Source organism: Mirounga angustirostris, unplaced genomic scaffold, assembly GCF_029215605.1.
Source record: "Mirounga angustirostris isolate CCGP_5_RB_7025 unplaced genomic scaffold, mMirAng1.0.hap1 SCAF_1, whole genome shotgun sequence".
Lineage (NCBI taxonomy): Eukaryota > Metazoa > Chordata > Mammalia > Carnivora > Phocidae > Mirounga > Mirounga angustirostris.
In genome coordinates, this window is record NW_026991709.1 from 149237819 (window position 1) to 149265426 (window position 27608).

At 39.4% G+C, this 27608-nt stretch overlaps 1 protein-coding gene across 3 annotated transcripts in view; it reads right to left on the reverse strand.

Annotated features, from left to right (window-relative positions):
• The window catches only part of SLC22A13 (solute carrier family 22 member 13), a 33244-nt gene extending 8531 nt beyond the window's left edge, over positions 1–24713 (reverse strand). For all 3 annotated transcript variants that reach the window (XM_045904033.3, XM_064590071.1, XM_064590061.1), the window contains exon 1: positions 699–24713. In XM_045904033.3, coding sequence (XP_045759989.1) covers positions 699–1076 — 378 coding nt within the window. In that variant the 5' untranslated portion in view covers positions 1077–24713. The remainder of the gene's footprint in view (positions 1–698) is intronic.
• Between the last annotated feature and the right edge of the window lie 2895 nt (positions 24714–27608).

Genomic DNA, 27608 nt, shown 5'->3' on the forward strand with positions numbered 1-27608 from the left:
TCTCCTCTGCGCCTCAGTCCCAGCTTCTGGGAAGCAGCAGAGTGGGCATGGATGCTTCCAGGGAGCCGTTCTTGCTCAGGTGGCTGGAATGGGAATCTGTTTATCTGCCTGGATCCTTCCCAAGAAAACGAGTTTAGCAGAGCAGGTACTGTCATCTGCGCCCTCCGGTGCCGCAGAGGGCGGGTGGGCATAGCTCCAGAGAGAGCAGCTAGAAGGCAGGAGGCCCATGGAAGGCAGGCAAGCAGGAGGGCAGACAAGTGGACAGGGATACCAGAAGCCAGGTAAGCAGGCAGAGCGCAGGGGCCGACTGAATGACAAAGGCCAAGGGACCGATAGATGGGAACACTGCATGGAGAGAAAGATACAAAGACAGGAAAGCAGGAGGGGACAGACAGAAAGGCAGACAACTGGGCAGACAGGCAGAGGGACAAACAAAATGATAGGGAAAGATGCATGGAAAGATAGGCAGACAAACCAGACAGAGAAAATGGAGAGAGGGAGAGGGGCCAATAGTTGGAGGACAAAGAGAAAAGCAGGATGAGTGGCAAAAAGGAAAAAAAAAAAGTCACTCCAATGGTCCATCATTTGGGCATGGGTGCTTAAGGGCAGAAGTGGCAAGACCAGTCGCTGAGGGCAGAAGACCAGACAGAGTTGCTGACCAACCCCAAAGAGGCAGACAGGCAGAAGGGCAGTCCTACCTCGTTCTTTAGGGACAGGGGCCTGTCCTCAGGATACTCCCAGCCTGCCTCGCAAGGCTGCGTCCCATTGAAGCGGTGGCTGAGGATGTCCTCCAGGCTGGCACCGTCCGGGGGTGGCTGGAACATGAGGCAGGACTCAGGCTTGCCTGCAGCATCCAGAGGCACGCTCAGTGTCAGCTGCTCGGCAGCACTCAGGTTCAAAGTGTGGTTCTTGACCCAGGCCACTGAGCAGTGGTGGGCCTCATCCTGGATCATGAAGACCTGGGCAAACATGTAGTAAGCACACAGGAAGTTGGGGATACTCAGCAGTATCAGCAGTTGTACCTGGAAGCGTCCAAAGTCACCTATTTCAGCCAGGACCTGGGCAAACCGAGCCATGTCTACCGGTCAGCCTGGGGCCACCAAACAGCTCTGCAGCTTGGCTTGGGGGCACTGGCCCCTCTGAGCAGCAATGACAGCTGTGTTAATATTTAATCCAGCCTTGCCTGGCCTGACCTGTCACACTTCAACTCCCTGGCTGTAGCCTGGGAAGGACAGAATATGATGAAGAACTAGTCCACTCTGGACTAGACCCCAAATTCTGAGAGTAGTTCCAACACTCAGAGGGATACAGAATTCCCTTCTAGGGACCAGCCCACAACAGACAATGGGGTAAGTAAGGAGAGTAGCAGGGACCCAGCTTGCATACTAACTCAGTCAGCAGCCCAATCTGGCCTCTTGATGATGCTGATCTTATCTTTCTCCTAGGGGTCTCTGGCACGTGGTAGGGTATCAAGAAGGCCAAGAGACCCACCAAGGGCATAAATGCCTTTCCTCCTCAGTACCGAAGACAATCTAAGAGCACACAGCAATTACAGAAGAGCCAAGAGTGCATTTTGAGCTCTACTCTAATTGAGGAAGAAACCATTAACACATGACCAAGAGAAGGCACAAGCAAGCGGCTGCAGGGAACTTCATTTATAATAGGTAATCTTAGTGATAACAGGGGAACACAGGACAAAGTCTCCCTCGATCATAACCTCAGCTGTGGAAGTCTCTGCTGGAGTCAAGGTTGGGATGGGGCACATGGTGGCTGGTAGGTCAGGATTCTTACAGGACTGGAGAATAACAGGACCTCCGAGAGGAGGAATCTCCCAAAGATTAAAAAGCCCCCATCCTTTTTACCCTGGAAGAGGTCTACTGGAGGTAGACCCAGGGCTTGGAAAGCATCTAGTTCAGTCATGGGAGGTGGGGAATGATAGGACTGAAGATGGCATTAGGGAAAAATACACATGTATGTGCAGCATGCACATGCGCACACACACATTCACATATTTGCCTTTGTATGCATGGGAAAGCCTTCTCATGTTTGAATTCTGAACCATTTTAAGAGAGACTGAGGAGCAGAGGTGAAAGGAATGCAAGGAAGCAAGCCTGTAGGGGCAGTTCTGGACACAGCATGCCTGTATCTGGTCCCCTGGCCAGCCCAGCTGCTGGCTTTTATTAGTCAGCCAGCATGCATAGCAGGTCAAGGCAGGGCAGAGGCAAGGGCCCATGACCCAGCGTAAGGAGAGTACCTCCCTCTCTGCCCCATCCCGAATTCTCCACCAGTCTCACCACTGTCCCCAGCTCTATCTTTTCTTCCTTACCTAGCTTTCTTCCATGTGCTTGTTCTCAGGATCACCTCAACCGAATTACCAAGAAAACAGATGCTGTCAGTTGCCACTGCCCAATACGGTGCTCCCCCGATGGAAGAGAACTGAGATGGAGACAGGAGCCTGTCCTCAGCCTGCATCATCTTCCTACTCCAGTCAGGGAGAGGATTTTTGCTTCTTTGGCTTCAAGTAGCCAAGGGAGCTGGAGCTAGGAGGCAGGAAACTTGGGCACTGCTACTGATTCACTATGATTCTGAGTCTGTCTCTTGTTAAAAAAACAAAATTCATCTGAGTAGATTGAAAGATCTAATTGGCTTTACTCAATGATTCATGAAATGGGCAGCATCCCATCTAGCAAGCAGAAAGGAGCTCCAAGGAGCTGTACAAAACAGAAGACTTTCATAGGCACAAAAGGGCAGAAAAAAAGAAAATTTCCTGCAAAGAGTGAATGTTTCTGGCAAAGCCACCTTCCTTTGGGGGAAGATTGGGGGTCTATCAAGTAGATTTACCTCACTAGTGCTGACCAGGTAATTCCAGATTGACTCGGTTAAAAGTCACATTCCTGGGAGAGACTGAAATTGCAATGAGGTCAGGTGTTAAGTCTTGGTTTGCTGACATGGGGCTTAGCACAAGTGACTCTATTTTGAGTCTATTATGTCTTTTTTCACAATTTCTCCTTTTGATCAGACTCTAAGCTTAACTAACAGATGGGATCAAAATATAAGGCATTGTGCCACTCTCAGCTACCGTGCTGAAGTTCTCACAGCTTTAACTTATCCTCTTTGTGACAGTCACAGTTCATGATGTTTTTTGCTGAGTCTCTCTGGTGTTCACAGATCATGACTTCAGGTTCACAGTTTTTTAGTTGGTCATTCTCTTTGGTCCTTCTTTGACAGTCCAGTCTTAGGGAGATCATTTGCTTGGTGGTCAGTGGCTGCAAACATGCATTTAAAGCTTTGGAGAGAATACAGCATGCCAAGGAGACTACTATGATTCTTGTAAGCAGGGTAATTCCCAATGTCTGGAGTGCACTTCAGAGCCATGGTCCCCAAAACACAAACCAATCAAAATCAAATAAGTCAAAAAAAGATCCCATAGAAGGAGCCACCTTTTTAAGCCAAGTGGTTTGCTCAGTGATCTTACTTAGCTGAGTTTCAACTTCCCCAGAAGCACTAATCCGGGTACAGCCTGTGGTGTTGACCACAGCACAGATACCTCACTCCTCAGCTAAAAGATAATTAAAGCCTATTCTATTAGCAAGAACAACTTTGGCCAGCGAGTCTAAGGATCTTTGTTGGCAGCTATTGCTATGGCACAGATTCTGCCAATACTTTCCAGAGTTAAGGACAGTTTCCTGATCATAGCCTCACTCGTGTTCGCTCCTAACTGGGGGAAACAGGGACCTCCAAAGGAAGCAAATCATGAATGATGAAAGCCTCCAAGTAGGTCCTTTCTAACTTGACAATGTAAATTCAGGGGTGTCAACCAGTGAGGTGTCTGTTCATGAACAGCTAGGGGCACTGCCCAGCTATCTGCCAGCTATCTGGGCATCCACAGGCCCAAGGAGGATGATAACCACCCCAGACAAAGATTAGTCCTGTCGGGGCACAAACCACTCCTGCTAAGGTAGCACTCCTTCTACCATCATGGACAGGTCAGAGCTTTTGATGACAAATCCAGCAGTCTGCAGGGTTACCCCCCTTTGCAATGGCCTAGGAGATACAGATGATGGTGTTATCTTTCCAGGCCAATACAGAGTAAAGGGAAGGAAAGAAGAGAAGAAAATGTTTCACGTTTAATTAAACTAGTTAATAAGTGTTGATCCAGTGTCTTGGGTGGAAGCAGTCTACATTCTCTTCCTCATCAGTTTGATTTTGAGCACTGCAGCTGGACTGACATTCCAGTTCCTGGACTCTGAAGGAGCCCTTTTTAATTGAGAGATGTGGACCCAAGGTCCAAGTTCCTGAAGTTTGGCTGCCATCTGGGTAGTGAGGAGGACTTGTATAGTCCCTTCCAAGGAGGTTCAAGGGCAGACTTTGTTCTAAGTGACTCCAAATCAGAAGGGTGGGAGAAAATTGGAAATGTTAGTTTGGAGAGTTGTAGCCAGATACTTGAGGAAACTAGAATTCAGAATCTAGTCTAGTTCACAGGTGTATAACAATCCCTCAAAGACAATTAACAGGGCTAGAATCTAACATCTATATGGTACATATGTAACTTTTCTATCTACAATTACCTCCATTTTTTTCTATGAAAGATAATCACAGTAAAATTAATATTCATTAAACTCAGCCTGATTCTTCCTATAAGTGCAGTAAGAATAACGATTGAGCATATAAGCTCCTTTTAGAGACTGCTTTGCTTCAACTTTTCATAAGGAATCTCATAGTGAACTCTTCAAAGCTTCTGAGGCCAGAAAGCCAAGCCAAGGGCTCATCATTAGATTTTTACCTGCAATACCTATGGTTTGGGTGAATTCCTCCTTTCTCAAGGTCCCCAAAATATTTTGAGATTCCTGGGGCTGTCAGGAGATAACCTTCTTTACTCACCTGGTAAGACTGCCAGCAACCCTGTAAGCAGAGTATCAGGCTGATTTTTCCAAGGGGCTTCATTGGCCTCATAAAGTCACCTTTACTCCCTTAAAGCTGTCTGGTCCTATCGAGTCTATACATATGACATTCCAGTAATATAGGTAATATAACATTGGTAATATAGCCAATGTTTCAAATTATGTCCTGTTACAAGGAGACCAGATTCTTATTGAACTTATGCAAATAAATAATTATATTGCCATGTAAAGAATACTCAAAAATCTCTGAATTCTGGAGGGATCAGGATCAAGAAGAAAAAGTAAATGTTTCATCTTTGTTTACAAAGCTGTTCTTTACCAAGTAAGTCTTAGATAGCTTAAGAGAAAAGGTTTCCTTAAATCTGGAAAAACAAAATTTAATTAAGGAACCAGCAATGTTTCAAACAAAAGTCATAAAAAATTATAATCATCCTCCTACATTCATTCAGACCCATGTAATTAGTACTGTTTTGCTTGAATCTAGTTTTTCCATTAGTTCTGGAAATCCTTACCCAGTTCTGTTTTATGATCTTAAAGTTATCAGAAACCTGTACTTTTCAAAGTCCTTTCCCTGAATCTCCTTGAAGATAAAGCACTTTTTTTTTTTTTTTTTAAGAGAGAGGGAGAGCATGTGCTGCACAGGAGAGGTGCGGGAGGGCGAGAGGCAGAGGGAGAAAGAGAATCTTAAGTAGGCCTCACACTCAGTGACCCTGAGTTCATGACCTGAGCCAAAGTCAAGAGTCAATGCTTGACCAACTGAGCCACCCAGGTGCCCTAAGATGAAGCACTTTTGCAGAAACACTTTGGCAAAAGCATCTGAGTGAAACGACAACTGTCTGTAAATGATGAGGACTTACAATGCCCACAGTTAAAGATCGGTTGAAAGCTCATTATAATGGATCAACAAGGAAATTTGGTTATTTCTTTACACAACATTTTAAGATAGTAACTGAAATTATGACTGATAACATTATACCAGGACATATCAGATTTCCAGGAATTTCACAGTTTCTGGAACACTTATAGGTAACTATACAAATAAAACATTAAAAGGGCTTAGTATATCACTTCTTATTTGACAATGCTTCCCCTGTAATTTAACATCAAATAAGCCTAATTGGTTTAACAATTCCCTTTTTATAAGTAGAGAGAACAGAACTTTTCCTTCCTTCCTCCCTCCCCCCCTTCCTTCCTTCCTTCCTTTTCTTCTCACCAGTGAGGGGCTTGAACTCATGACCCTGAGATCAAGAGCCACACATTCCACTAACTGAGCCAGCCAGGGACCCCAAGAACAAATCTTTTAAGATGTTCCAGGGACCCTCTGAAATACCCCACAGTAAGCTTGAGGTTAAAAAAGACTTCATTTAGCATTTGATTTTTGTGAAGTTTGTCAAAAATATCAAAAGGTTTTACAAACAAATAGGATCATAGTTCAGGATGAAAGAATATTTGGTTATCTATTTAACCTTAATGATAATTTGAAACTTCACCAGCAAATACAGAAAGTTAAATAATTGTAAAACAAACAAAAACCCTTAGCTCTTTTAATGGAGAAGACTCAATTTTCTTAAGTAATCAAAGATCTGATATGAAATACAAGAAATTATATTGACAAGACAAAAATCTTTGTTTTCTAGGAAGATTACTTAAAAGGTTAAAAAAAACTTTTATAATCTCTTAAAGAGCAGACCGAGAGTATAAGAAAACTTTGTCCTTAAAACAGATGAAACCAATTCTAATTTTATACCAGTATACTTTTGATGTTAAAATTCATTTTAACAATTTAATTAGATCCATTCCAATCTTAGCCAGTTTGACCACACGTGAAATTATTTTCCAAGATTCCTTTTCCACAAGCCTTCTACCACCTTTTTACTCTGTTTTTTTTTTTCCTTTTCATATTTTGTCTTGTGTTTTTTCTCTTTCCCATTCTGGAGGAAAAAAAAAAAGCTTAAGTATAAAGAATATTATTTTCTTTTCCCTCGACAAAAATTAATTTCCATTCCTCATAATTTCTCTTAGCAAAAACATACATCCTACTTGCAGAGATCGTACAGGCTGCTCCTAGGCAGTGGGCTTGAGCACTGGAAACCTGAATCAGGTAGAAGGGCCCACAGCGACCCCCAACCCCCCAGCTGAATGCAAACAGGCCCATTAGGCGACTCACCTCAAAATATCCACTAGCCCTAGTTTACCAATGGGCTATTTACACTTGGACACAGGTACCAAAAAAGGGGAAAATTCCATATCTTCCCATACCTCCTCACCTTCCTCCTTACCTACAGCCCCCAGCACTGCCCCCAGGCAGTCAGCCTCTTTTTTGCTGTCCTGCCCACTGCTTCCCTGTGGTGTATTCAATAAACTTCTATCTCCTTTGTTCTGCCTTGGGTGAGTTCTCTCACTGCCGGCCTCCCAAGACTCCACACCATCCGGTTGCCCCACAGAGTTGTTTCTATTATTATTATTATTTATTTTAAAGATTTTATTTATTTATTTGACACAGAGAGAGAGAGCACACCTGCGCACACAAGCAGGGGGAGCAGCAGAGGGAGAGGGAGAAGCAGGCTCCCCGCTGAGCAGGGAATGTGCTGAGCCTGATGGGAGACTCATCCTAGAACCCTGGGATCATGACCTGAGGTGAAGGCAGATGGCTTGACCCACTGAGCCACCCAGGCGCCTGAGACATGCCTGTTTTAATTAAACCAACAACCTTAAACTAGCTTTTATTTACTAAAGATTAATCCTAGATCACAGAACTTGAAAAATATTTGGGTTAAGTTTTTATATTTCTAAGAGTTTTAGAAATCCTTATTTCATATTAATGCTTGATTTTCTTCAAGCTGATTAAATAGAGCTTTTTTGCAAATTAATTGTGGCAATGACATCCAGAAGTAGAAAATACCACACATCTACATATACACAGACACAAACAGAGGCCTTAAAATGTTCATTAAAAAAATTTAGTCATGGGCGCCTGGGTGGCTCAGATGGTTAAGCGTCTGCCTTTGGCTCAAGTCATGGTCTCAGGGTCCTGGGATCGAGTCCCGCATCAGGCTCCCTGCTCCTTGGGAGCCTGCTTCTCCCTCTGCCTCTCTCTCTCTGTCTCTCATGAATAAATAAATAAAATCTTTAAAAAATTAAAAAAAATTTAGTCATGACTGTATGTTAACTGGAATTAAAATAAAAACTTAAAAAAATGTTTTTAACCATGAGATGGGTATAATAATGCAAAACTCACTCACTTTTAAAGAAGAGTTGGAATAATTACCTGCTCAGACTGTCAAAGCTCTTTCTGTTGATATTTGTGAAGACACTTAAGATTTGCCTTTGTCCTTGACAAGGGATCTCAAGGAAGCTGTGGACTGTATTGGGCAAGGGAGCTTATGTAGCAGTTTGTATTTTTAAAGCCTCTTCCCTTTTAAAGTTTTTTTCTCCTGTTAAGAATTACCTCCCTATCAATCAGAGAAAGACAATTATCATATGATCTCACTGATATGAGGAATTTGAGAAACAAGACAGGATCATAGGGGAAGGGAGGGAAAAATGAAACAAGACAAAACCAGAGAGGGAGACAAACCTTAAGAGACCCTTAATCTCAGGAAACAAACTGAGGGTTGCTGAATGGATGGAGGGCGGTGGGAGGAATGGGGTGGCTGGGTGATGGACACTGGGGAGGGTATGTGCTATGGTGAGTGCTGTGAATTGTGTAAGACTGATGAATCACAGACCTGTACCCCTGAAACAAATAATACATTATATGTTAATTAAAAAAAAGAATTACCTCCCTGAAATTTGCATTTCAAGAAGATGACCCAGATAACAAGATAAGAGTTCCTGGAGAAGACAGGTAGAAACTTTACATCTCAAAGATGGCTAAAGAATGCAAATTCCTCCAAGGACTTTTGCTCTGGAAGGCCAGAATTTTACAATACCTACAAGCCTTTGGAGATGAATAGGTGAGGTTAATTGTCAAAAAGGACAAGTGGACCTTGAATTGTTTCTAGAGCTACTCTTCTGGTCTTGCAAAGATTTGTAGGTTAAGTATAGTTGCTTCTAATTCCTCAAATAACTGGGTTGTTGTCTGAATTGTATGGAAAGACTGACACACCCATACACCTATGTTGGAATGTTCTGATTTCCCTCTGGGTACATTTAGCTTAGGAGAGAAGGCTTTAAAAAATCCTATCAAGCCCTGAATATTAGCTTCCAATTTGGCCGAATTTCTAATCATAGAATTATTAAATCATTTCAAATATCTTGTTAGGTTTCAACTGAGATAAACAGTAAATATTGCTGGCAGTATTAAACAAGCCCAGGGACCCAAGAGATACACACAAAGAGGGTACACAAGACATTATCTTCACAAGATCTAGAACCACTCTCAAAGATCAAAAACCAAAGGCCTGATCTAGAAAAGGACAATGTGAAATTTTATTTTTGTCTCTCTACCAGAGATAGGAGGGAGCTGACTGCTAAGAATTCTTACTTTTAGGCAGCTTCTGCCAGTTTTTCCCAGGATCCCATCTGTAGGCTCTGAACAGGTTTAGAGTATAGCTTTGATATCCGCCAGATTTGGCAAGTTTGTCTTTTCTTTCTCTTTTTTTTTTCTTTTCCTTTTTTTAGTATCTGGTGGGCACCTGCTGTGTGCCAGCTTTGGGCAAGGTTCTGGAAACTTCAAAAACATATATATGTACTTACTTATATTTATACTTATATAAGTATATAAGTATATATAAGCATGCCTATTGTCACCATTTTTCCCAACAGCATTTGTTCATGTCTCTGTGTCTGTATTTTTAAATTGAGGCTATATATGTACTATTTATTTATTTATTGTACTTTTTAAAAAAGACATAATCCTATTGCACAGTTAATAGAATACAACATAGTATAATCATAACTTTTATATGCACCAGGAAACCAACAAATCCATTTGACTGGCTTTATTGTGATATTCACTTTATTGCAGTGGTCTGGAATCAAACCTGCATATCTGCAAATTACGCCTGTAGAAAGGAGGTCCAAGGACCTCTACAAAATGGTAAGCTTTTATAGGCAGAAGGGGGAAGAAAAAGGAAATTTCCAGCAAAGACTGGATTGTTCCTGGCAAGATCACCTTCCTTTGGGAGAAGGTGGGGGTCTACCAGGCAGATTACCTCACAAGTTAAGGCTCACACTCCTGGGAGAGGCTGAAACTTCAACTATGTATTGCCTTCGTTTGCTGATGTAGGGCTCAGCACATGTGACTCCATTTTGGGCCTGTTGCTTATTTGTTAACACCCTACTAACCCTCTGGGCCTCAATTTCTCCATCTATGTAAAGGGAAAGTTTGAACTAGATGGTCTCTAAGGATTCTTCCATTTCTTGATATATGATACTAAAATAGAGAGTCGATGAGGAGACTCTTGACAGATGAAAGAGACATAACCGAAGACTTTCCACAGTAAGAACTATGATTCCTAAATCTTGGTATTGAGGTGCTGGATGCCCCTGGCTTCACTTTTACATTCCTTGAATCTCAAGTTTCTGGTTAACTTATTTCTCCTTGTAACCCCGCTCCCAATCCTAACCAGTGTGTCAAAGGTCCCCATGAAGCTTCAAGGCCCACAGTCAGCTCTCTTCTTAGAGGAAGCCCTCCCAGGATCAGTCACCCCAGCAACCTTTCTTTACCCCATGGTGTCACTAGCATGGGAATATGAGCTCAATATCCACAGGCACTGCTGGCCTCTGACTTTCCAATGCAGTCTGGTCACCCCCACCACCTTATGGAAGACTACAGGATAGGACTGGGGTGGCCTCTGGCCCTTCGGGGGGAACCTACAGGCTGTCTCCCTCTTCCTTCTCTCCTTATACCTTCAATCATTCAAGTACACAACTAAGACCAAAGAGGGTGTAACAAGAGTTTTTGAGCCACCAGAGCAATTTAACACACTCTCCTTATAGGAAGTGTTCAGGACAATCACTGGCACTCATCTGTCCATGGAGAAGAAGGTGGTGTTTGGGGGTGGGGGTGGGATGGGAATGGGAGGTGGTCCTTGAAAATTCCCTGTAGGAATGCACTAGATGGTATCTCAAATCTCTTCCAAATTGGAGAATTAATGATGCTAGTAAATAAAAACTGGAGGTAGGACTTCCAGTTTCTGGTCTGGTTCTAACAAGTAAAAAACTGAACAAACTGAAAAGTGAACAGCTCTTCTAGGTCCATCAAGGAAGCAAGGTCACAGGGCAAACTGCTGTCTCTAAAACTGGAAAGACAGGTAAACCCAGAGAATTACAACTTACTGGAAAAGAAATGCACAAACAGAAACTTCTACAGTAACTCTACAGTGTCAGAGTAGGAAAACCTGAACTATAATTGACAAATTGCTGGAGGCTCAGAGTGGGTAAGTCTGAGAATTAAAAACCCCAAAGGGGACTGGGCACCTGAGTGGCTCAGTCAGTTAAATGTGTGACTTCAGGTCAGGTCATGATCTCATGGTCCTGGGATTGAGCCCTGTATGGGACTTCCCACTCAGCAGGGAGTCTGCTCTCTCTCAAATAAATAAGATCTTTAAAAAACCAAAAAACAAGAAACTCCAAAGGGGAGAGTCCCCACACTTTTGTAAGTGTTACCTCCAGGAGCTCTGCCAGGTTCTCACGGTGAATAGCATGGAAAAGTCTCCTGTGCTTTCAGCAGTGGGAGGGAAAGAGTAACCATTTTGAAATATGAGAGCATTCTGTACTTCTTAATAGGGCCTACCCTCAAAAGAAACCTCCAGAGCCTAAACTATTGGGGTTCTTATCAGACTTTAACTAACCTGGGGGTTAACACAACTCTAACACCCACTAGCCTTCCACATGGTGGAAGGAAATACCCAATTCCAGTCCCCTCTAGCCATCCTGTCCCATTTAAGGCAGCAGGGGAGACTGAGAAGCACTTGTGTAGTTCACAGCTGAGACACGGGCTTGTTAAAAACTGAGACCTAATCACAGGACTATAGACTGCTTTTCTTTTCCACACAATTTATCACCATATCACTACAAGTCTATGTACTGGAATCCCTTTTGTCCAGTACATCATGTTTGGCTTTCAAAAAAAGAAAGTTATAAGCCATACTGAGAGACAAAAGCACAGTTTGAGACCAAGCCGGCATCCGAAGCAGACTCAGATATAACAGGGATATTGGAATGATCAGATTGGAAATGTTTAAAAATATATAAACATGCTAAGGACTCTAATAGAAAAAGTAGACAACATGCAATAGCAGACAGGTACTGTAAGGAGAATAATGAAAATTCTAACAAAGAAAAAAATGTGAGCAATCAAATGAAGAATTCCTCTGATGGGCTCATTAGTAGACTGGACAAAGCTATTGAAGGACTCTTTGAGCTTGAGAATATGTCAGTAGGAACTTCCAAAACTCAAAAACAAAAGGGGGAAAAAAGATGGGGAAGGGGGACATACAGAATATACAGGAATTGTGAAACAAGTACAAAGGTTATAACATGGGCATACTGGGAAAAAAGCAGCAAGGAGAAGAAAGAAAAGAAATATTTGAAACAATAATGACAGAATTTCTCCAAATTAGTGCCAGACACCAAACCACAGATTTAGAAAGATCAGAGAACACCAAACAGGATAAATGCCAAAACTACACCTAGGCATATCACATTCAAACTGCAGAAAATCAAAGTTAAAGAAAATATCTTGAAAGAAGACAGAGGGGAGGGAACCCCCCCACCTTACCTATATAGGAGCAAATATAAGAATTACATCCACTTCTCAGAAATCATGCAAGCAAGAAGAGAGAGGGATGAAATATTTAAAGTGTTGAGGAAAGACCACTAACCTAAAATTCTGTCTTGTGAAATTATCCCTCAAAAGTGAAGGATAAAAAAATGGAAGAAATTTGTTACCAATAGACTTGCTTTACAAGAAATGTTAAAAGAAGTTTTTCATAGAGAAGGAAAATGTTAATGAGTCAGAAACATAGAACTACATAAAGAAGAATACCAGAGAAGGAATAAGGGAAGGTTAAACAAAAGCTTTTATTTTTCCTTTTTTCAGCTGATCTAACAGATAACCATTTGTTCAATAATAATAGCAAGACTGTATTAGATTATCAATGCAAGTACGTATATATGAGTGTGTATATATAAATACATTCATTGCCCTTGGATCACTCACCTATATATGGTATGAATGACAACAATGTTACAAATGATACAAAGAACAAGACAGAGGAAGTAGGATTATTTTGTTACTATATGGTACTAATACTACCTGGGAAGTGGTATAGTATTCTTTGAAAATGAATATGGATTCATTTTAAATATATATCAAAAACCCTAAGGCACCCACTTAAAAAAAGTACAACTGATATACTTCCAAGAAGGGAGAGAAAATGAATCATATAAAATTCTCAGTTAAAGGGGTGCCTGGGTGGCTCAGTCAGTTGGGCATCTGACTCTTGGTTTAGGTTCAGGTCAGGATCTCAGGGTCCTGGGACTGGTCTCCCATCCAGGCAGCAGGGAGTCTGCTTGAGGATTATCTCTCTCACACTCCCTCTGCACATGTGCTCTCTCTAAGATAAATAAATAAATCTTAAAAGAATATTAAAAAATAAAATTCTCAGTTAAAACCACAAAAAGCAGAAAAAGGGAAGAAGACAAAACTAGGAATAGAAAACAAATATGGTTATATAGTTAATATAGTTAATCCAACTATATTAATAAACACTTTAAATGTTAATAATGGTCTAATACATCAAGTAAAAGAGAAATTGTCAGAGTGAAACAAAAAACAAGACCCAACAATATGTTGTCTACAAAAAAACCACTTTAAATATAAAGACACATACAGATTAAAAGTAACTGAATGGCAAAAGATATATCATGCTAATACTAATCCCCCCAAAAAGTAAGAATAGCTATATCAATTTCAGAAAGCAGACTTCAGAGCAAGGAAAGTTATTAGGGATAAGGAAAGCATTACATAGTGATAAAGGGGTCAATACTCCAAGGGGACAATTTTTTAAAAATTCAAGTATAATTAACATACAGGGTTATATTAGTTTCAGGTGTACAATATACTGATTCAACAATTCTATACATTGCTCAGCACTCACCAAGGTAAATCTACTCTTAATCTTTTTCACTATTTTACCCCCCTTTCCCCCATCCACCTCCCCTCTGGCAGCCACCAGTTATTCTCTGTATTTAAGAGTGGTCTTTTTGTTGTTGTTGTTCTTCATTTGTTTTGTGTCTTAAATTCTACATTAGTGAAATCATATTGTATTTGTCTTTCTCTGATTTATTTCACTCAGCATTATATCCTATAGGTCCATCTATGTTGCTGCAAATGGCAAGATCTCATGCTTTTCTATGGCTGAGTAACAGCCCATTGTATATATGTACCACATCTTCTTTATCCTTTCATCTATATGTATACTTGAGTTGCTTCCATATCTTAGTTAGAAAATAATGCTGCAATAAACATAGTGGTGCTTTTCAAATTAGTGTTTCCATTTTCTTTGGGTAAACACCCAGTTAGTAGAGTAAATGTATCATATGGTAATTCTATTTTTAATTTTTTGAGGAACCTCTGTAGTTTTCCAGAGTGGCTGCACCAGTTTGCATTCCCATGAACAGTGCATGAGGGTTCCTTTTTCTCCACATCCTTGCCAACACTTGTTATTTCTTGTCTCTTTGAATTTAGCCATTCTGACAGTTGTAAAGTGATATCTCATTGTGGTTTTGATTTGCATTTCCCTGATGATGAGTGATATTGAGCATCTTTTCTCATGTGTCTGTTGGCCATCTATAGGTCTTCTTTGGAAAAATATCTATTCAGGTCATCTGCCCATTTTAAAATAGGATTGTTTTTTCAATGTTGAGTTGTACACATTATTTTGGATATTAATCCCTCATCAAATATATCATTTGCAAATATCTTTTCCCATTCAGTAGGTTGTCTTTTTGTTTTGTTGATGGTTTCCCCACTGTAGAAAAGCTTTTTATTTTACTATAGTCCCAATAGTCTAATTCTGTTTTTGTTTCCCATGCTTGAGGAGAAAGATCTAGAAAAATGTTTCCATGGCTGATGTTAAGGACATTACTGCCTATATTATCTTTTGGGAGTTTTATGGTTTCAGGTCTCACATTTAGGTCTCTAATCCATTTTGAATTTACTTTTGTGTTTGGTATAAGAGGTGGTCCAGTTTTATTCTTTTGCATGGAGCTGTTCAGTTTTCACAGCACCATTTGTTGAAGAGATTGTCTTTTTCCCATTGTATATTCTTGCCTTTTTTGTCATAGATTAATTGCCCATATAAGTGTGGGTTTATGTCTGGGCTTCTATTCTGTTCCTTTGATCTGTGTGTCTATTTTTGTGCCAGGGCTACACTTTTGATTACTACATCTTTGTAGTATATTTTGAAATCTGGGATTATAACACCTTCAGCTTTGTTCTTCTTTTTCAAGATCTGGCTATTTGCTTTGACTATTTGGGGGCCTTCTGTGGTTCCACACAAATCTTAGGATTATTTATTCTAGTTCTATAAAGAAATATTGGTATTTTGATAGGGATTGCACTAAATCTGTAGATTGCTTTGAGTACTATGGATATTTTAACAATATTGGTTCTTCCAATCCATGAGCATGGATACATTTGCTTGTGCCATCTTCAATTTCTTTCAACAATGTTTTATAGTTTTCAGAGTACAGGTCTTTCACCTCCTTGGTTAAATTTATTCCTAGGCATTTTATTATTTTTGGTGCAATTGTAAATGGGATTGTTTTCATAATTTCTCTTCCTACTACTTCATTATTAGTGTAAAGAAATACAACAGATTTCTGTATATTAATTTTGTATCCTAAGACTTTACTGAATTCATTTGTCAGTTCTAGTAGTTTTCTGGTGGAGTCTTTAGGGTTTTCTGTATATAGTATCATGTCATCTGCAAATAGTGACAGTTTTACTTCCTCTTTACCAGTTTGGATGCCTTTTATTTCTTTTTTTCTGATTGCTGTGGCTAGGACTTCCAGTACCTTGTTGAATAAAAGTGGTGAGAGTGGACACCCTTTTATTGTTCCTGATCATAGAGGAAAAGCTCTCAGTTTTTCACCATTGTGTATGATGTTAGCTGTGGGTTTTTCATATATGGCCTTAAGTATGTTGATGTTTCCTCTAAACCTACTTTGTTGAGAATTTTTTTTATCACGAATGGATAGTTTGTCAAATGCTTTTTCTACATCTACTGAGATGATCGTATGGTTTTTAGCCTTTCTCTTCTTAATCCGATGTATCACACTGATTGACTTGCAAATATTGAACCATCCTTGCATCCCCAGAATAAATCCCACTTGATCCTGGTGATTTTTTTAAATGTATTGTTGGATTTGGTTTGCTAACATTTTGTTGAGGATTTCTGCATCTATGTTCATCAGAGAAAATGGCTGGTAGTTTTCATTATTTGTAGTGTCTTTATCTGGTTTTGATATCAGGATAATGCTGGCCTCATAGAATGAATCTGGAAGGTTTCCTTCCTCTTCTTGTTGGAATAGTTTGAGAAGAACAGGTATTAACTCTTTAAATGTTCGGTAGAATTCACCCATGAAGCCATCTGGTCCTGGACTTTTGTTTGTTGGGATTTTTTTTTGATTACTGAATCAATTTCATTAGAACTAATCATCAGTCTGCACAACTTTTCTATTTCTTTCTGATTCAGTTTTGGAAGGCTATATGTTTCTAGGAATTTATATAATTCCTCTAGTTTGTCCAACTTATTGACATATAATTTTTTATAACATTCTCATAATCTTTTGTATTTTTGTGGTATTGTTGTTTCTTCTCCTTCATTTCTGATTTTATTTATTTGAGTCCAAGAGGACAATTCTTAATGTGTATTCACCAAAAACAAATGATCAAAATACATGAGGCAAAAACTGACAGAACTGCAAGGAGAAATATATTAATCCACTATTACAGCTGGAGATTTCAACAACCCTCTATCAGAAATGGACAGAACCTGGGCGCCTGGGTGGCTCAGTTGGTTAAGCGACTGCCTTCAGCTCAGGTCATGATCCTGGAGTCCCGGGATCGAGTCCCGCATCGGGCTCCCTGCTCGGCGGGGAGTCTGCTTCTCCCTCTGACCCTCCTCCCTCTCATGCTCTCTGTCTCTCATTCTCTCTCTCGCAAATAAATAAAATCTTAAAAAAAAAAAAAAAAAAGAAATGGACAGAACCAGCAGGAAGAACATCAGTAAGGACACAGTCGAAAGCACCATGAATCAATTGGGTACAATTGACATTTATGACTAATTTCATCTAACAATAGCAAAATACACATTCCTCTCAAGCTCACATAGAACATTACCAAGACAGACCACATTCTGGGCCATAACACACATCTTAAACTTAAAAAAACCTTAAACTTAAAAAAAAAAATCATACAATATCTTCTCTCAGACCACAGTGGAATTAATCTAGAAATCAACAAAATGAAGATAGATGAAAAATCTCAAAATACTTGGAGATTAAACAACATACTTCTAAACAACACATGGGACCAAAAAGTAATCTCAACAGAAATTTTAAAATATTTTGAATGAAATGAAATTGAAAATACAACATATTAAAAATCAGTGGGAGGGGCGCCTGGGTGGCTCAGTCATTAAGCATCTGCCTTCACCTGGGGTGGTGATCCCAGGGTCCTGGGATTGAGTCTCACATTGGGCTCCCTGCTCTGCAGGAAGCCTCCTTCTCCCTCTCCTACTCCCCCTGCTTGTGTTCCCTCTTGGTCTGTCAAATAAATACATTTTTAAAAATCTTTAAAAAAAATAAAATCAATGGGATGCCACAAAAGCAGAGTCTAGAGTGAAATTTATGGCACTGAAAAGAAGAAAGATCCAAAATCAGTCTTTCTAAGCCTTAGGAAAATAGAAAAAGAAGGACAAGTTAAATCCGAAGAAAGCAGAAGAAAAAAAGTAAAAATTAGAGAAATCAGTGAAACAGAAAGCAGGAAAATAATAGAGAAAATTAATAAAACCAAAAGTTGATTCTTTGAAAAGATCAATAAAATTGATAAACCTAATTCAGGCTAACTAAGAAAAAAAGAGAAAAGACAAAAATTATTAACATCAGAAATGAAAGAGGCATCACTACAGATCCAATACACATTAAAAACATGAAGTAATATTAAAAATAACTCTATGCCTACATATTTGATAACCTAGATGAAATGGACCAATTTCTTGAAGGACACAAGCCAAAACTTACACAAGAAGAAATATACAATTGGAACAGGCCTGTATCAACCAAAGAAACTGAATCAATAACTAATAATCTTCTAAAACAGAAATCACCAGGCCCAAATGAGTTCACTGATGAATTCTACCAAACATTTAAGAAATTATACCAATTCTTGGGCGCCTGGGTGGCTCAGTTGTTAAGCAACTGCCTTTGGCTCAGGTCATGGTCCCAGGGTCCTGGGATCGAGTCCCACATCCAGCTCCCTGCTCCGCGGGAAGCCTGCTTCTCCCTCTCCCACCCCCCACCCTTGCTTGTGTTCCCTCTCTCACTGCGTCTCTCTCTGGCAAATAAATAAATAAAATCTCTAAAAAAAAAATTAAAAAAAAAAAAGAAATTATACCAATTCTCTACAATCTCTTCCAGAAGATAGAAGCTAAGGGAATATATCCAAACTCATTCTATGAGGCCAGCCATTACTCTAATAGCAAAACCAAAGACTTGCAAGAAAACTGGAGCGAGATTTCTCATGAACAAAGATGCAAAAATCCTCAACAAAATATTAGTATATCAATTCAAACAATGTAAAAAAAAAAAAAAAAGAATTATATCCCACGACCAAGTAGAATTTATCTGATATGTGAGCCTGGTTCAAAATGCAAAAATCAATTAATATAATCCATCATATCTATAGGCTAAAAAAGAAAAAAATCACATGAGAAAAAGCACTTCATAAAATCCACCACCCATTTATAACAAAAACTCTCAATAATCTAGGGACAGAGGGTAACTTTCTCAACTTGGTAAAGAACATCAACAAAGAGGGGGTGGAAAACCATTTATCATGCTAATGGACATCAAAAGAAAGCTGGGGTGGCAATCCTTATATATGACAAATTGGATTTTAAGCCAAAGACTGTAATAAGAGATGAGGAAGGACACTATATCATAATTTAAGGGTCTAGCCAACAAGAAGATCTAACAACTGTAAATATTTATGCCCCTAACATGGGAGCAGCCAATTATATAAGCCAATTAATAACAAAATCAAAGAAACACATCAATAATAATACAATAACAGTAGGGGACTTTAACACCCCCTCACTGAAATGGACAGATCATCTGAGCAGATCAACAAGGAATAAGGGCTTTGAATTACACATTGGAGGTGGTCTTCATAGATATATTCAGAACATTCCATCCCAAATCAACAGAATACACATTCTTCTCTAGTGCCCATGGAACATTCTCCAGAATAGATCACATCCTGGATCACAAATCAGGTCTCAACTGATACCAAAAGATTGGGATCATTCCCTGCATATTTTCAGACCACGATGCTTTGAAACTGGAACTCAATCACAAGAGGAAAGTTGGAAAGAACTCAAATACATGGAGGCTAAAGAGCATCCTACTAAAGAATGTATGAGTCAACCAGGAAATTAAAGAAGAATTTTTAAAAATTCATGAAAACAAATGAAAATGAAAACACAACTGTTCAAAATTTTTGGGATGCAGCAAAGGCAGTCCTAAGAAGGAAGTATATAGCACTACAAGCCTTTCTCAAGAAACAAGAAAGATCTCACACAACCTAACCCTATGCCTTAAGGAGCTGGAGAAAGAAAAGCAAATAAAACCTAAACCCAGCAGGAAATGAGAAATGATAAAGATAAGAGCAGAAATCAATGAAATAGAAATCAAAAGAACAGTAGAACAGATCAATGAAACTAGGAGCTGGTTCTTTGAAAAGATTAATAAAATTGATAAACGCCTGGCCAGACTTATCAAAAAGAAAAGAGAAAGGACCCAAATAAATAAAACCATGAATGAAAGAGGAGAGATCACAAGCAACACCAAAGAAATACGAACAATTATAAGAACATATTATGAGCAACTATAGATCAACAAATTAGACAATCTGGAAGAAATGGATGCATTCCTAAACTACCAAACTGAACCAGGAAGAAATAGAAAACCTGAACAGACCCATAACCAGCAAGAAAATTGAAGCAGTAATAAAAAATCTCCCAAAAACAAGAGGCCAAGGGCCCGATGGCTTCCCAGAGGAATTCTACCAAACACTTAAAGAATTAATACCTATTCTTCTGAAGCTGTTTCAAAAAATCAAAATGGAAGGAAAACTTCCAAACTTTATGAGGCCAGCATTGTCTTGATCCCCAAACCAGACAAAGACCCCATCAAAAAGGAGAATTACAGACCAATATCCCTGATGAACATGGATGAAAAAGTTCTCAACAAAATACTAGCCAATAGGATCTAACAGTACATTAAAAGGATTATTCACCACGACCAAGTGGGATTTATGCCTGGGCTGCAAGGTTGGTTCAATATCCACAAATCAATGTGATACACTACATAAATAAAAGAAAGGACAAGAACCATATGATCCTCTCAATAGATGCAGAAAAAGCATTTGAAAGTACAGCATCCTTTCTTGGTTAAAACTCTTCAGAGTGTAGGGATAGAGGGTACATACCTCAAAATCATAAAAGCCATCTATGAAAACCCACAGCGAATATAATTCTCAATGGGGAGAAACTGAGAGCTTTTCCCCTAAGATCAGGAACACAGCAGAGATGTCCACTATCACCACTGTTGTTCAACATAGTACTAGGAGTCCTAGCCTCAGCAATAAAACAACAAAAAGAAATAAAAGGCATCCGAATCAGGAAAGAAGTCTAACTCTTACTCTTTGCAGATGACATGATACTCTATGTGGAAAGCCCAAAAGACTCCACCTCAAAATTGCTAGAACTCATACAGGAATTCAGTAAAGTGGCAGGATATAAAATCAATGCACAGAAATCAGTGGCATTCCTATACACCAACAACAAGACAGAAGAAAGAGAAATTACAGAGTTGATCCCATTTATAATTGCACCCAAAACCATAAGATACCTAGGAATAAACCTAACCAAAGAGGCAAAGGATCTGTACTCAGAAAACTATAGAATACTCATGAAAGAAATTGAGGAAGACAGAAAGAAATGGAAAAATGTTCCATACTCATGGATTGGAAGAACAAATATTGTGAAAATGTCTATGCTACCTAGAGCAACCTACACATTCAATGGAATCCCTATCAAAATACCATCAAACTTTTTTCACAGAACTGAACAAATAATCCTTAAATTTATATGGAACCAGAAAAGACCCCTAATAGCCAGAGGAATGTTGAAAAAGAAAACCCAAAACTGGTGGCATCACAATTCCGGACTTCAAGCTCTATTACAAAGCTGTCATCATCAAGATGGTATGGTACTGGCACAAAAACAGACACATAGATCAATGGAACAGAATAGAGAACCCAGAGATGGACCCTCAACTCTACAGTCAACTAATCTTCGACAAAGCAGGAAAGAATATCCAATGGAAAAAAGACAGTCTCTTCAACAAATGGTGTTGGGAAAAGTGGACAGCCATAACAGAAGAATGAAACTGGACCATTTCCTTACACCATACACAAAAATAGACTCGAAATGGATGAAAGACCCCAATGTGTGACAGGAATCCATCAAAATCTTTAAGAACACAGGCAGCAACCTCTACAACCTCAGCCACAGCAACTTCTTGCTAGACACGTCTCCAAAAGCAAGGGAAACAAAGGCAAGAATAAACTACTGGGACTTCATCAAAATAAAAGGCTTTTGCACAGCAAAGGAAACAGACAAAACCAAAATACAAGCAACAGAATGGGAGGAGATATTTGCAAATGACATACCAAATAAAGGGCTAGTATCCAAAATCTATAAAGACCTTATCAAACTCAACACCCAAAGAACAAATAATCCAATCAAGAAATGGACAGAAGACATGAACAGACATTTCTGCAAAGAAGACATCCAAATAGCCAACAGACACATGAAAAAGTGCTCAACGTCACTCGGCATCAGGGAAATACAAAGCAAAACCTCAATGAGATACCAACTCACACCAGTCAGAATGGCTAAAATTAACAAGTCAGGAAATGACAGATGTTGGTGAGGATTCAGAGAAAGGGGAACCCTCCTATGCTGTTGGTGAGAATGCAAGCTGGTGCAGCCACTCTGGAAAACAGTATGGAGGTTCCTCAAAAAGTTGAAAATAGGGGCGCCTGGGTGGCTCAGATGGTTAAGCGTCTGCCTTCGGCTCAGGTCATGATCCCAGGGTCCTGGGATCGAGTCCCGCATCAGGCTCCCTGCTCCTTGGGAGCCTGCTTCTCTCTCTCTGTCTCTGTCTCTCATGAATAAATAAATAAAAATCTAAAAAAAAAAAAAAAAGTTGAAAACAGAACTACCCTACAACCCAGCAATTGCACTACTAGGTATTTACCCCAAAGATACAAATGTAGTGATCCAAAGGGGCACCTGCACCCCAATGTTTATAGCAGCAATGTCCACAATAGCCAAACTATGGAAAGAGCCCAGATGTCCATCAACAGATAAATGCTAAGATGTGGTATATATGTGTGTGTGTACACACACACACACACACAATGGAATATTACGCAGCCATCAAAAAATGAAATCTTGCCATTTGCAATGACATGGATGAACTAGAGGGTATTATGCTAAGTGAAAAAAGTCAATCAGAGAAAGACAATTATCATATGATCTCACTGATATGTGGAATTTAAGAAACAAGGCAGAGGATCATAGGGGAAGAGGGGGAAAATAAAACAAGATGAAACCAGGGGAGGGAGACAAACCATAAGAGACTCTTAATCATAGGAAACAAACTGAGGGTTGCTGGAGGGGCAGGGATGGTGGGATGGGGTAACTGGGTGATGGACATCAGGGAGGGTATGTGTTGTAATGAGCACTGAGTATTATGTAAGACTGATGAATCACAGACCTGTAACCCTGAAACAAATAATACATTGTTAATTAATTGAATTTAAATTAAAATGTTATATAAAAAAAGAATGAGAAAATAGAAGCTTTTCCACTAAAATCAGGACCAAGACAAGACTATCCTCTCCCTCCACTGCTTTTCAACATTCTATTTAAATATCCCAGCTAACGCAATATGATGAGGGCCACATGGGTGGCTCAGTCGATTGAGTCCAACTCTTGATTTTGGCTTAGGTCATTATCTCAGGGTCTTGAGATTGAGCCCCGTTTTCGGCTCCATGCTTGGTGCAGAGTCTGCTTGAGATCCTCATCCTCTTCCCCTCCCCCCACTTGCATATGCGTGCCAATGAATAAATAAACCTTAAAAAAAAAAAAGGAAATGAAGGTATATATAGATTTGGAAGAAAGAAAATGATATTTGTTTACAGATGACAGGATTATCCACCAGACACTAGTATCTATTAGAAAACCCAAAAGAATTGACAAATATACTCCTGAAACTAAGTTTATAGTAAGTTTGCAGGATATAAGGTTAAGATACAAAAGCTAATCACTTCCTATATACCAACAACAAACAAGTGGAATTTGATAAAAAAATACAATATATCATTTACATTAGCAGCCCCAAAATGAAATAGAATCTAACAAATATGTAAAAGATCTATATGAGGAAAACTAGAGAATTCTGATGAAGAAAATCAATGAACTGAAAATGGAGAGATTTCTATGTTCATGGCTAGTTGTCAGTTCTTCCCAACTTGATCTGTTGACTGAGAACTATTCCAATCAAAATCCCAGTAAGTTTTTGTGAAAATTGAGAAACTGATTCTAGAGTTTATATGGAGAAGCAAAAGACCAAGAATAGCCAACACAGGGCGCCTGGGTGGCTCAGTTGGTTAAGCGACTGCCTTTGGCTCAGGTCATGATCCTGGAGTCCCTGGATCGAGTCCCGCATTGGGCTCCCTGCTCGGCAGGGAGTCTGCTTTGCCCTCTGACCCTATCCCCTCTCATGTGTTCTCTCTCATCCTCTCTCTCTCAAATAAATAAATAAAATCTTTAAAAAAAAAAAAGAATAGCCAACACAATACTGACGGAGAAGACCAAAGTAAAAGGACTGACAATATCTGACTTCAGACTTATATAAAGCTACTGTAATCAAGAGAGTACAGTATTGGCAAAAGAATAAACATATCAATGGAACAGAATATAGAGACAAAAAATAGACTCATAGATTCAACTGATCTTTGACCAAAGGGCAAAGGCAATACAATGGAGGAAGAAAAGGCTTTTCAACAAATGGTGCTGGACACCCAAAGGCAACTGAACACCCATGGGCCAAAAAATAACTCTAGATACAGATTTTATTTATTTTTTTAGATACAGATTTTATACTCTTCAAGAAAATTAATTCAAAAGGTATCATAAACCTCAATGTAAAATTCAAAACTATACAACTCTTAGAAGATAACATAAACAAGTATCTAGATGAACCTGGGTATGGTAAGGATTTTTTAAGATACCACACCAAGGTATGATCCATTTAAGAAATAATAGATAAGGGCGCCTGGGTGGCTCAGTTGGTTAAGCGACTGCCTTCGGCTCAGGTCATGATCCTGGAGTCCCGGGATCGAGTCCCGCATCGGGCTCCCTGCTCGGCGGGGGGTCTGCTTCGTCCTCTGACCCTATCCCCTCTCATGTGTTCTCTCTCTCAAATAAATAAATAAAATCTTTAAAAAAAAAAAAAAAAAAAAAAAAGAAATAATAGATAAGCTGGACTACATTAGGATCAAAACCTCCTGCTTTGCCAAAAAAAAAAAAAAAAAAGACAAGCCACAGACTGGAGAAAATATTTACAAAGACATAAAAAGACAGACCTTGGAGATAATGAGGGTTGGGTTGAAGGTCACTGCAATAAAGCCAACATAGCAATAAAGGCAGTCAAATGACTTTTCTGGTTTCCCACTGCATATAAAAGTTATGTTGACACTATGTGGCAGTATAGTAAGTGTGTGATAGCATTGTGTCTAAAATAACAATATACATGCCTTAATTAAAATATACTTTATTGACACAGAGGCACAAAGTGAGCAAATGCTGTTGGAAAAATGGCACTAGGACACAGGCTCAATGCAGGGTTGCCACACACCTTCAACTTGTAAAAAACGTATTATCTGCAAAGCACAATAAAGCAAAGTGCAGTAAAATGAGGTATGCTTGTATCTGATAGACTTTTATACAAAATATACAATGAACTCTTAAAATAAGAAAACAGTCTTATTAAAAATGGGCAAAAGACTTGAACAGACACCTCACTTAAGTATACAGAAGGCAAATAAACATATGAAAAGATGTTCGACATAATCTCATTAAAGAATTGCAAATTAAAACAAGGTATCACTACATACCTATTAGAATTGCCAGTCTTAAACACTGACATCACCAAATGGTGGCAAGGATGTAGAGCAACAGAAGCTCTCTCAGTCATTTGTGGGAATGCAAAATAGTATAGTCACTGTGGAAGACAACTGGTAGTTTCTTATGAAACTATTCCTTTACCATACAATCCACAATTGGGCTCCTGGGTAATTAACAAAAGGAGTTAAAAACTCATATCCACACAAAACCTCCATATAGATGTTTACAGCAGCTTTATTCGTAATTGTCAAAACTTGAAAGCAAACCATAGGTAAATGGATTAATGAACTGTGGTACATCTAGACATGGAACATTATTCAGCTTTAAAAAAAGTATTAAATCACACACGCGCACGCGCACACACAATGTAGACCTGTAAGTGCATATTACCAAGCAAAAGAGGCCATTCTAAAAAGGCTACATACTGTAGGATTCTAAATACATGACACTTCGGAAAAGGCAAAAAACTATGGAGACGCTAAAAAGATGAGTGGTTGCCAGGGACTAGAGGGGAGAGATGGCCGGCCAGGTGGAATACAGGGGATTTTAGGGTAGTGAAGTTATTTTATATAATGATGGATACATGTCACTATACACTTGTCTAAATATCTAGAATGTACAACAGCCAAGAGTGAACCTGAATGTCAACTATTATCTTTGGGTGATAATGATGTCAATGTGGGTTCATTGATTGTAACAAGTGTACCACTCTGGCGCAGGTTGTTGACAGTGAGGCAAGCTGTGCGTAGATGGGGTCAAAGGGTATGTGGGAACTCTGTATACTTTCTGTTCAATTTCACTGTGAAACTAAAACTACGCTAAAAAATGAAGTCTATTTAAAAAAAAAAAAAGGCAATAAGTGTGGTGTAGATGAGCTGATCTAAAGGAGAAATCCATGAATTGTTGCACTGAGAATTGCTACTATGAGGAGGTAGAGCTAAGGAATCAGGCTCTTGACATCCTATCTTGTTAGAGAATGGGCAACAGAGAGACTCTATTCTTGCCCTGCCACCTCCCCCGACATACACCACAGTCACTTTTGAGTAACTACCACCTCCTCGGTCCCAGCAATAGTCCGAGGCCACTTTTTAAAAAAGAATTTTATTTATTTTAGAGAGAGGGAGAGAGAGTGCATGAGAGGGGGGAGGGGCAGAGGAGAGAATCTCAAGCAAACCCTGCCCTGAGGGTGGAGCCCGATGGGGCCCGCACAAGGGGGCTCCATTCATGACCCTGAGATCATGACCTGAGCCAAAATCAAGAGCAGGATACTTACTTAATCAACTAAGCCATCCAGGTGCCTCAGAGTCTACTTTTACAACCTGTTTTTTTTTTTTTTGAGATTTTAGTCTTTTAATTAAGGGACAAAAAGCATGCAATCTGTACAATATGGAGCTCAGTAAACTAGGAGTAACCCTTATCATCATGGAAATTATAGAATTTGTTCAAGTTTTAGGTTTCTGGTCATAAGACAGCTTTCTTCTCACATAATCACCTTTCATGTTTAAAGGACATATGAAATTCCTGAGAAATCAAATGAAATGGAATTTTGTATTGAGCATAAAATAGGACACTATCAAGTCAATATTTCTTTCAAGTTCTGTGATGACAATCCTCTCCAGGATTAGATTTTTCTTCCACTTTGAACTGCTATGTATATTTCACACAAAAGGAACATTAGTCAAACTTTTAATTAATCAAACAATTTTATCTACTCCAACTGAAATTCTGTGCTATTATTTACAATCTGCTCTGAGAAGAAAAATGGAATCATAATTTAAATTCACTTAATTAAAGTGAAGGAGATTATTAGCCATCCAGGCACCTCAGAGTCCACTTTTACAACCTGCTTATCTTGAAAGCAAATTCACTCAGATACAATCCTGTCAATGCCTGAGCTCTGAATTACAGGGATCCATAAGCAGTCCTGTCCCAGAAGGACACCTTCTGTGGAGAAGGTATTATGATCAAGATTACTTATCTGGGAGGTGGAGGAATACAGGGGAGCCTAGACTCTCACATGTAACCCCACCATTTCAATATCAAAGTCACATACCGACAAGTTCAGCCCTGCTCTGAATTTTCTGAAAGAGACTCGCAAAGGCTTGAATGTGGCCTCTTTCTCCTATCCAACAGCATAAACAGAATCAAACAGAAAAGATCAGTACAAGGAGTTTCACGCCCTACCCTATGAAATTTCTCTGGCCATATCTTA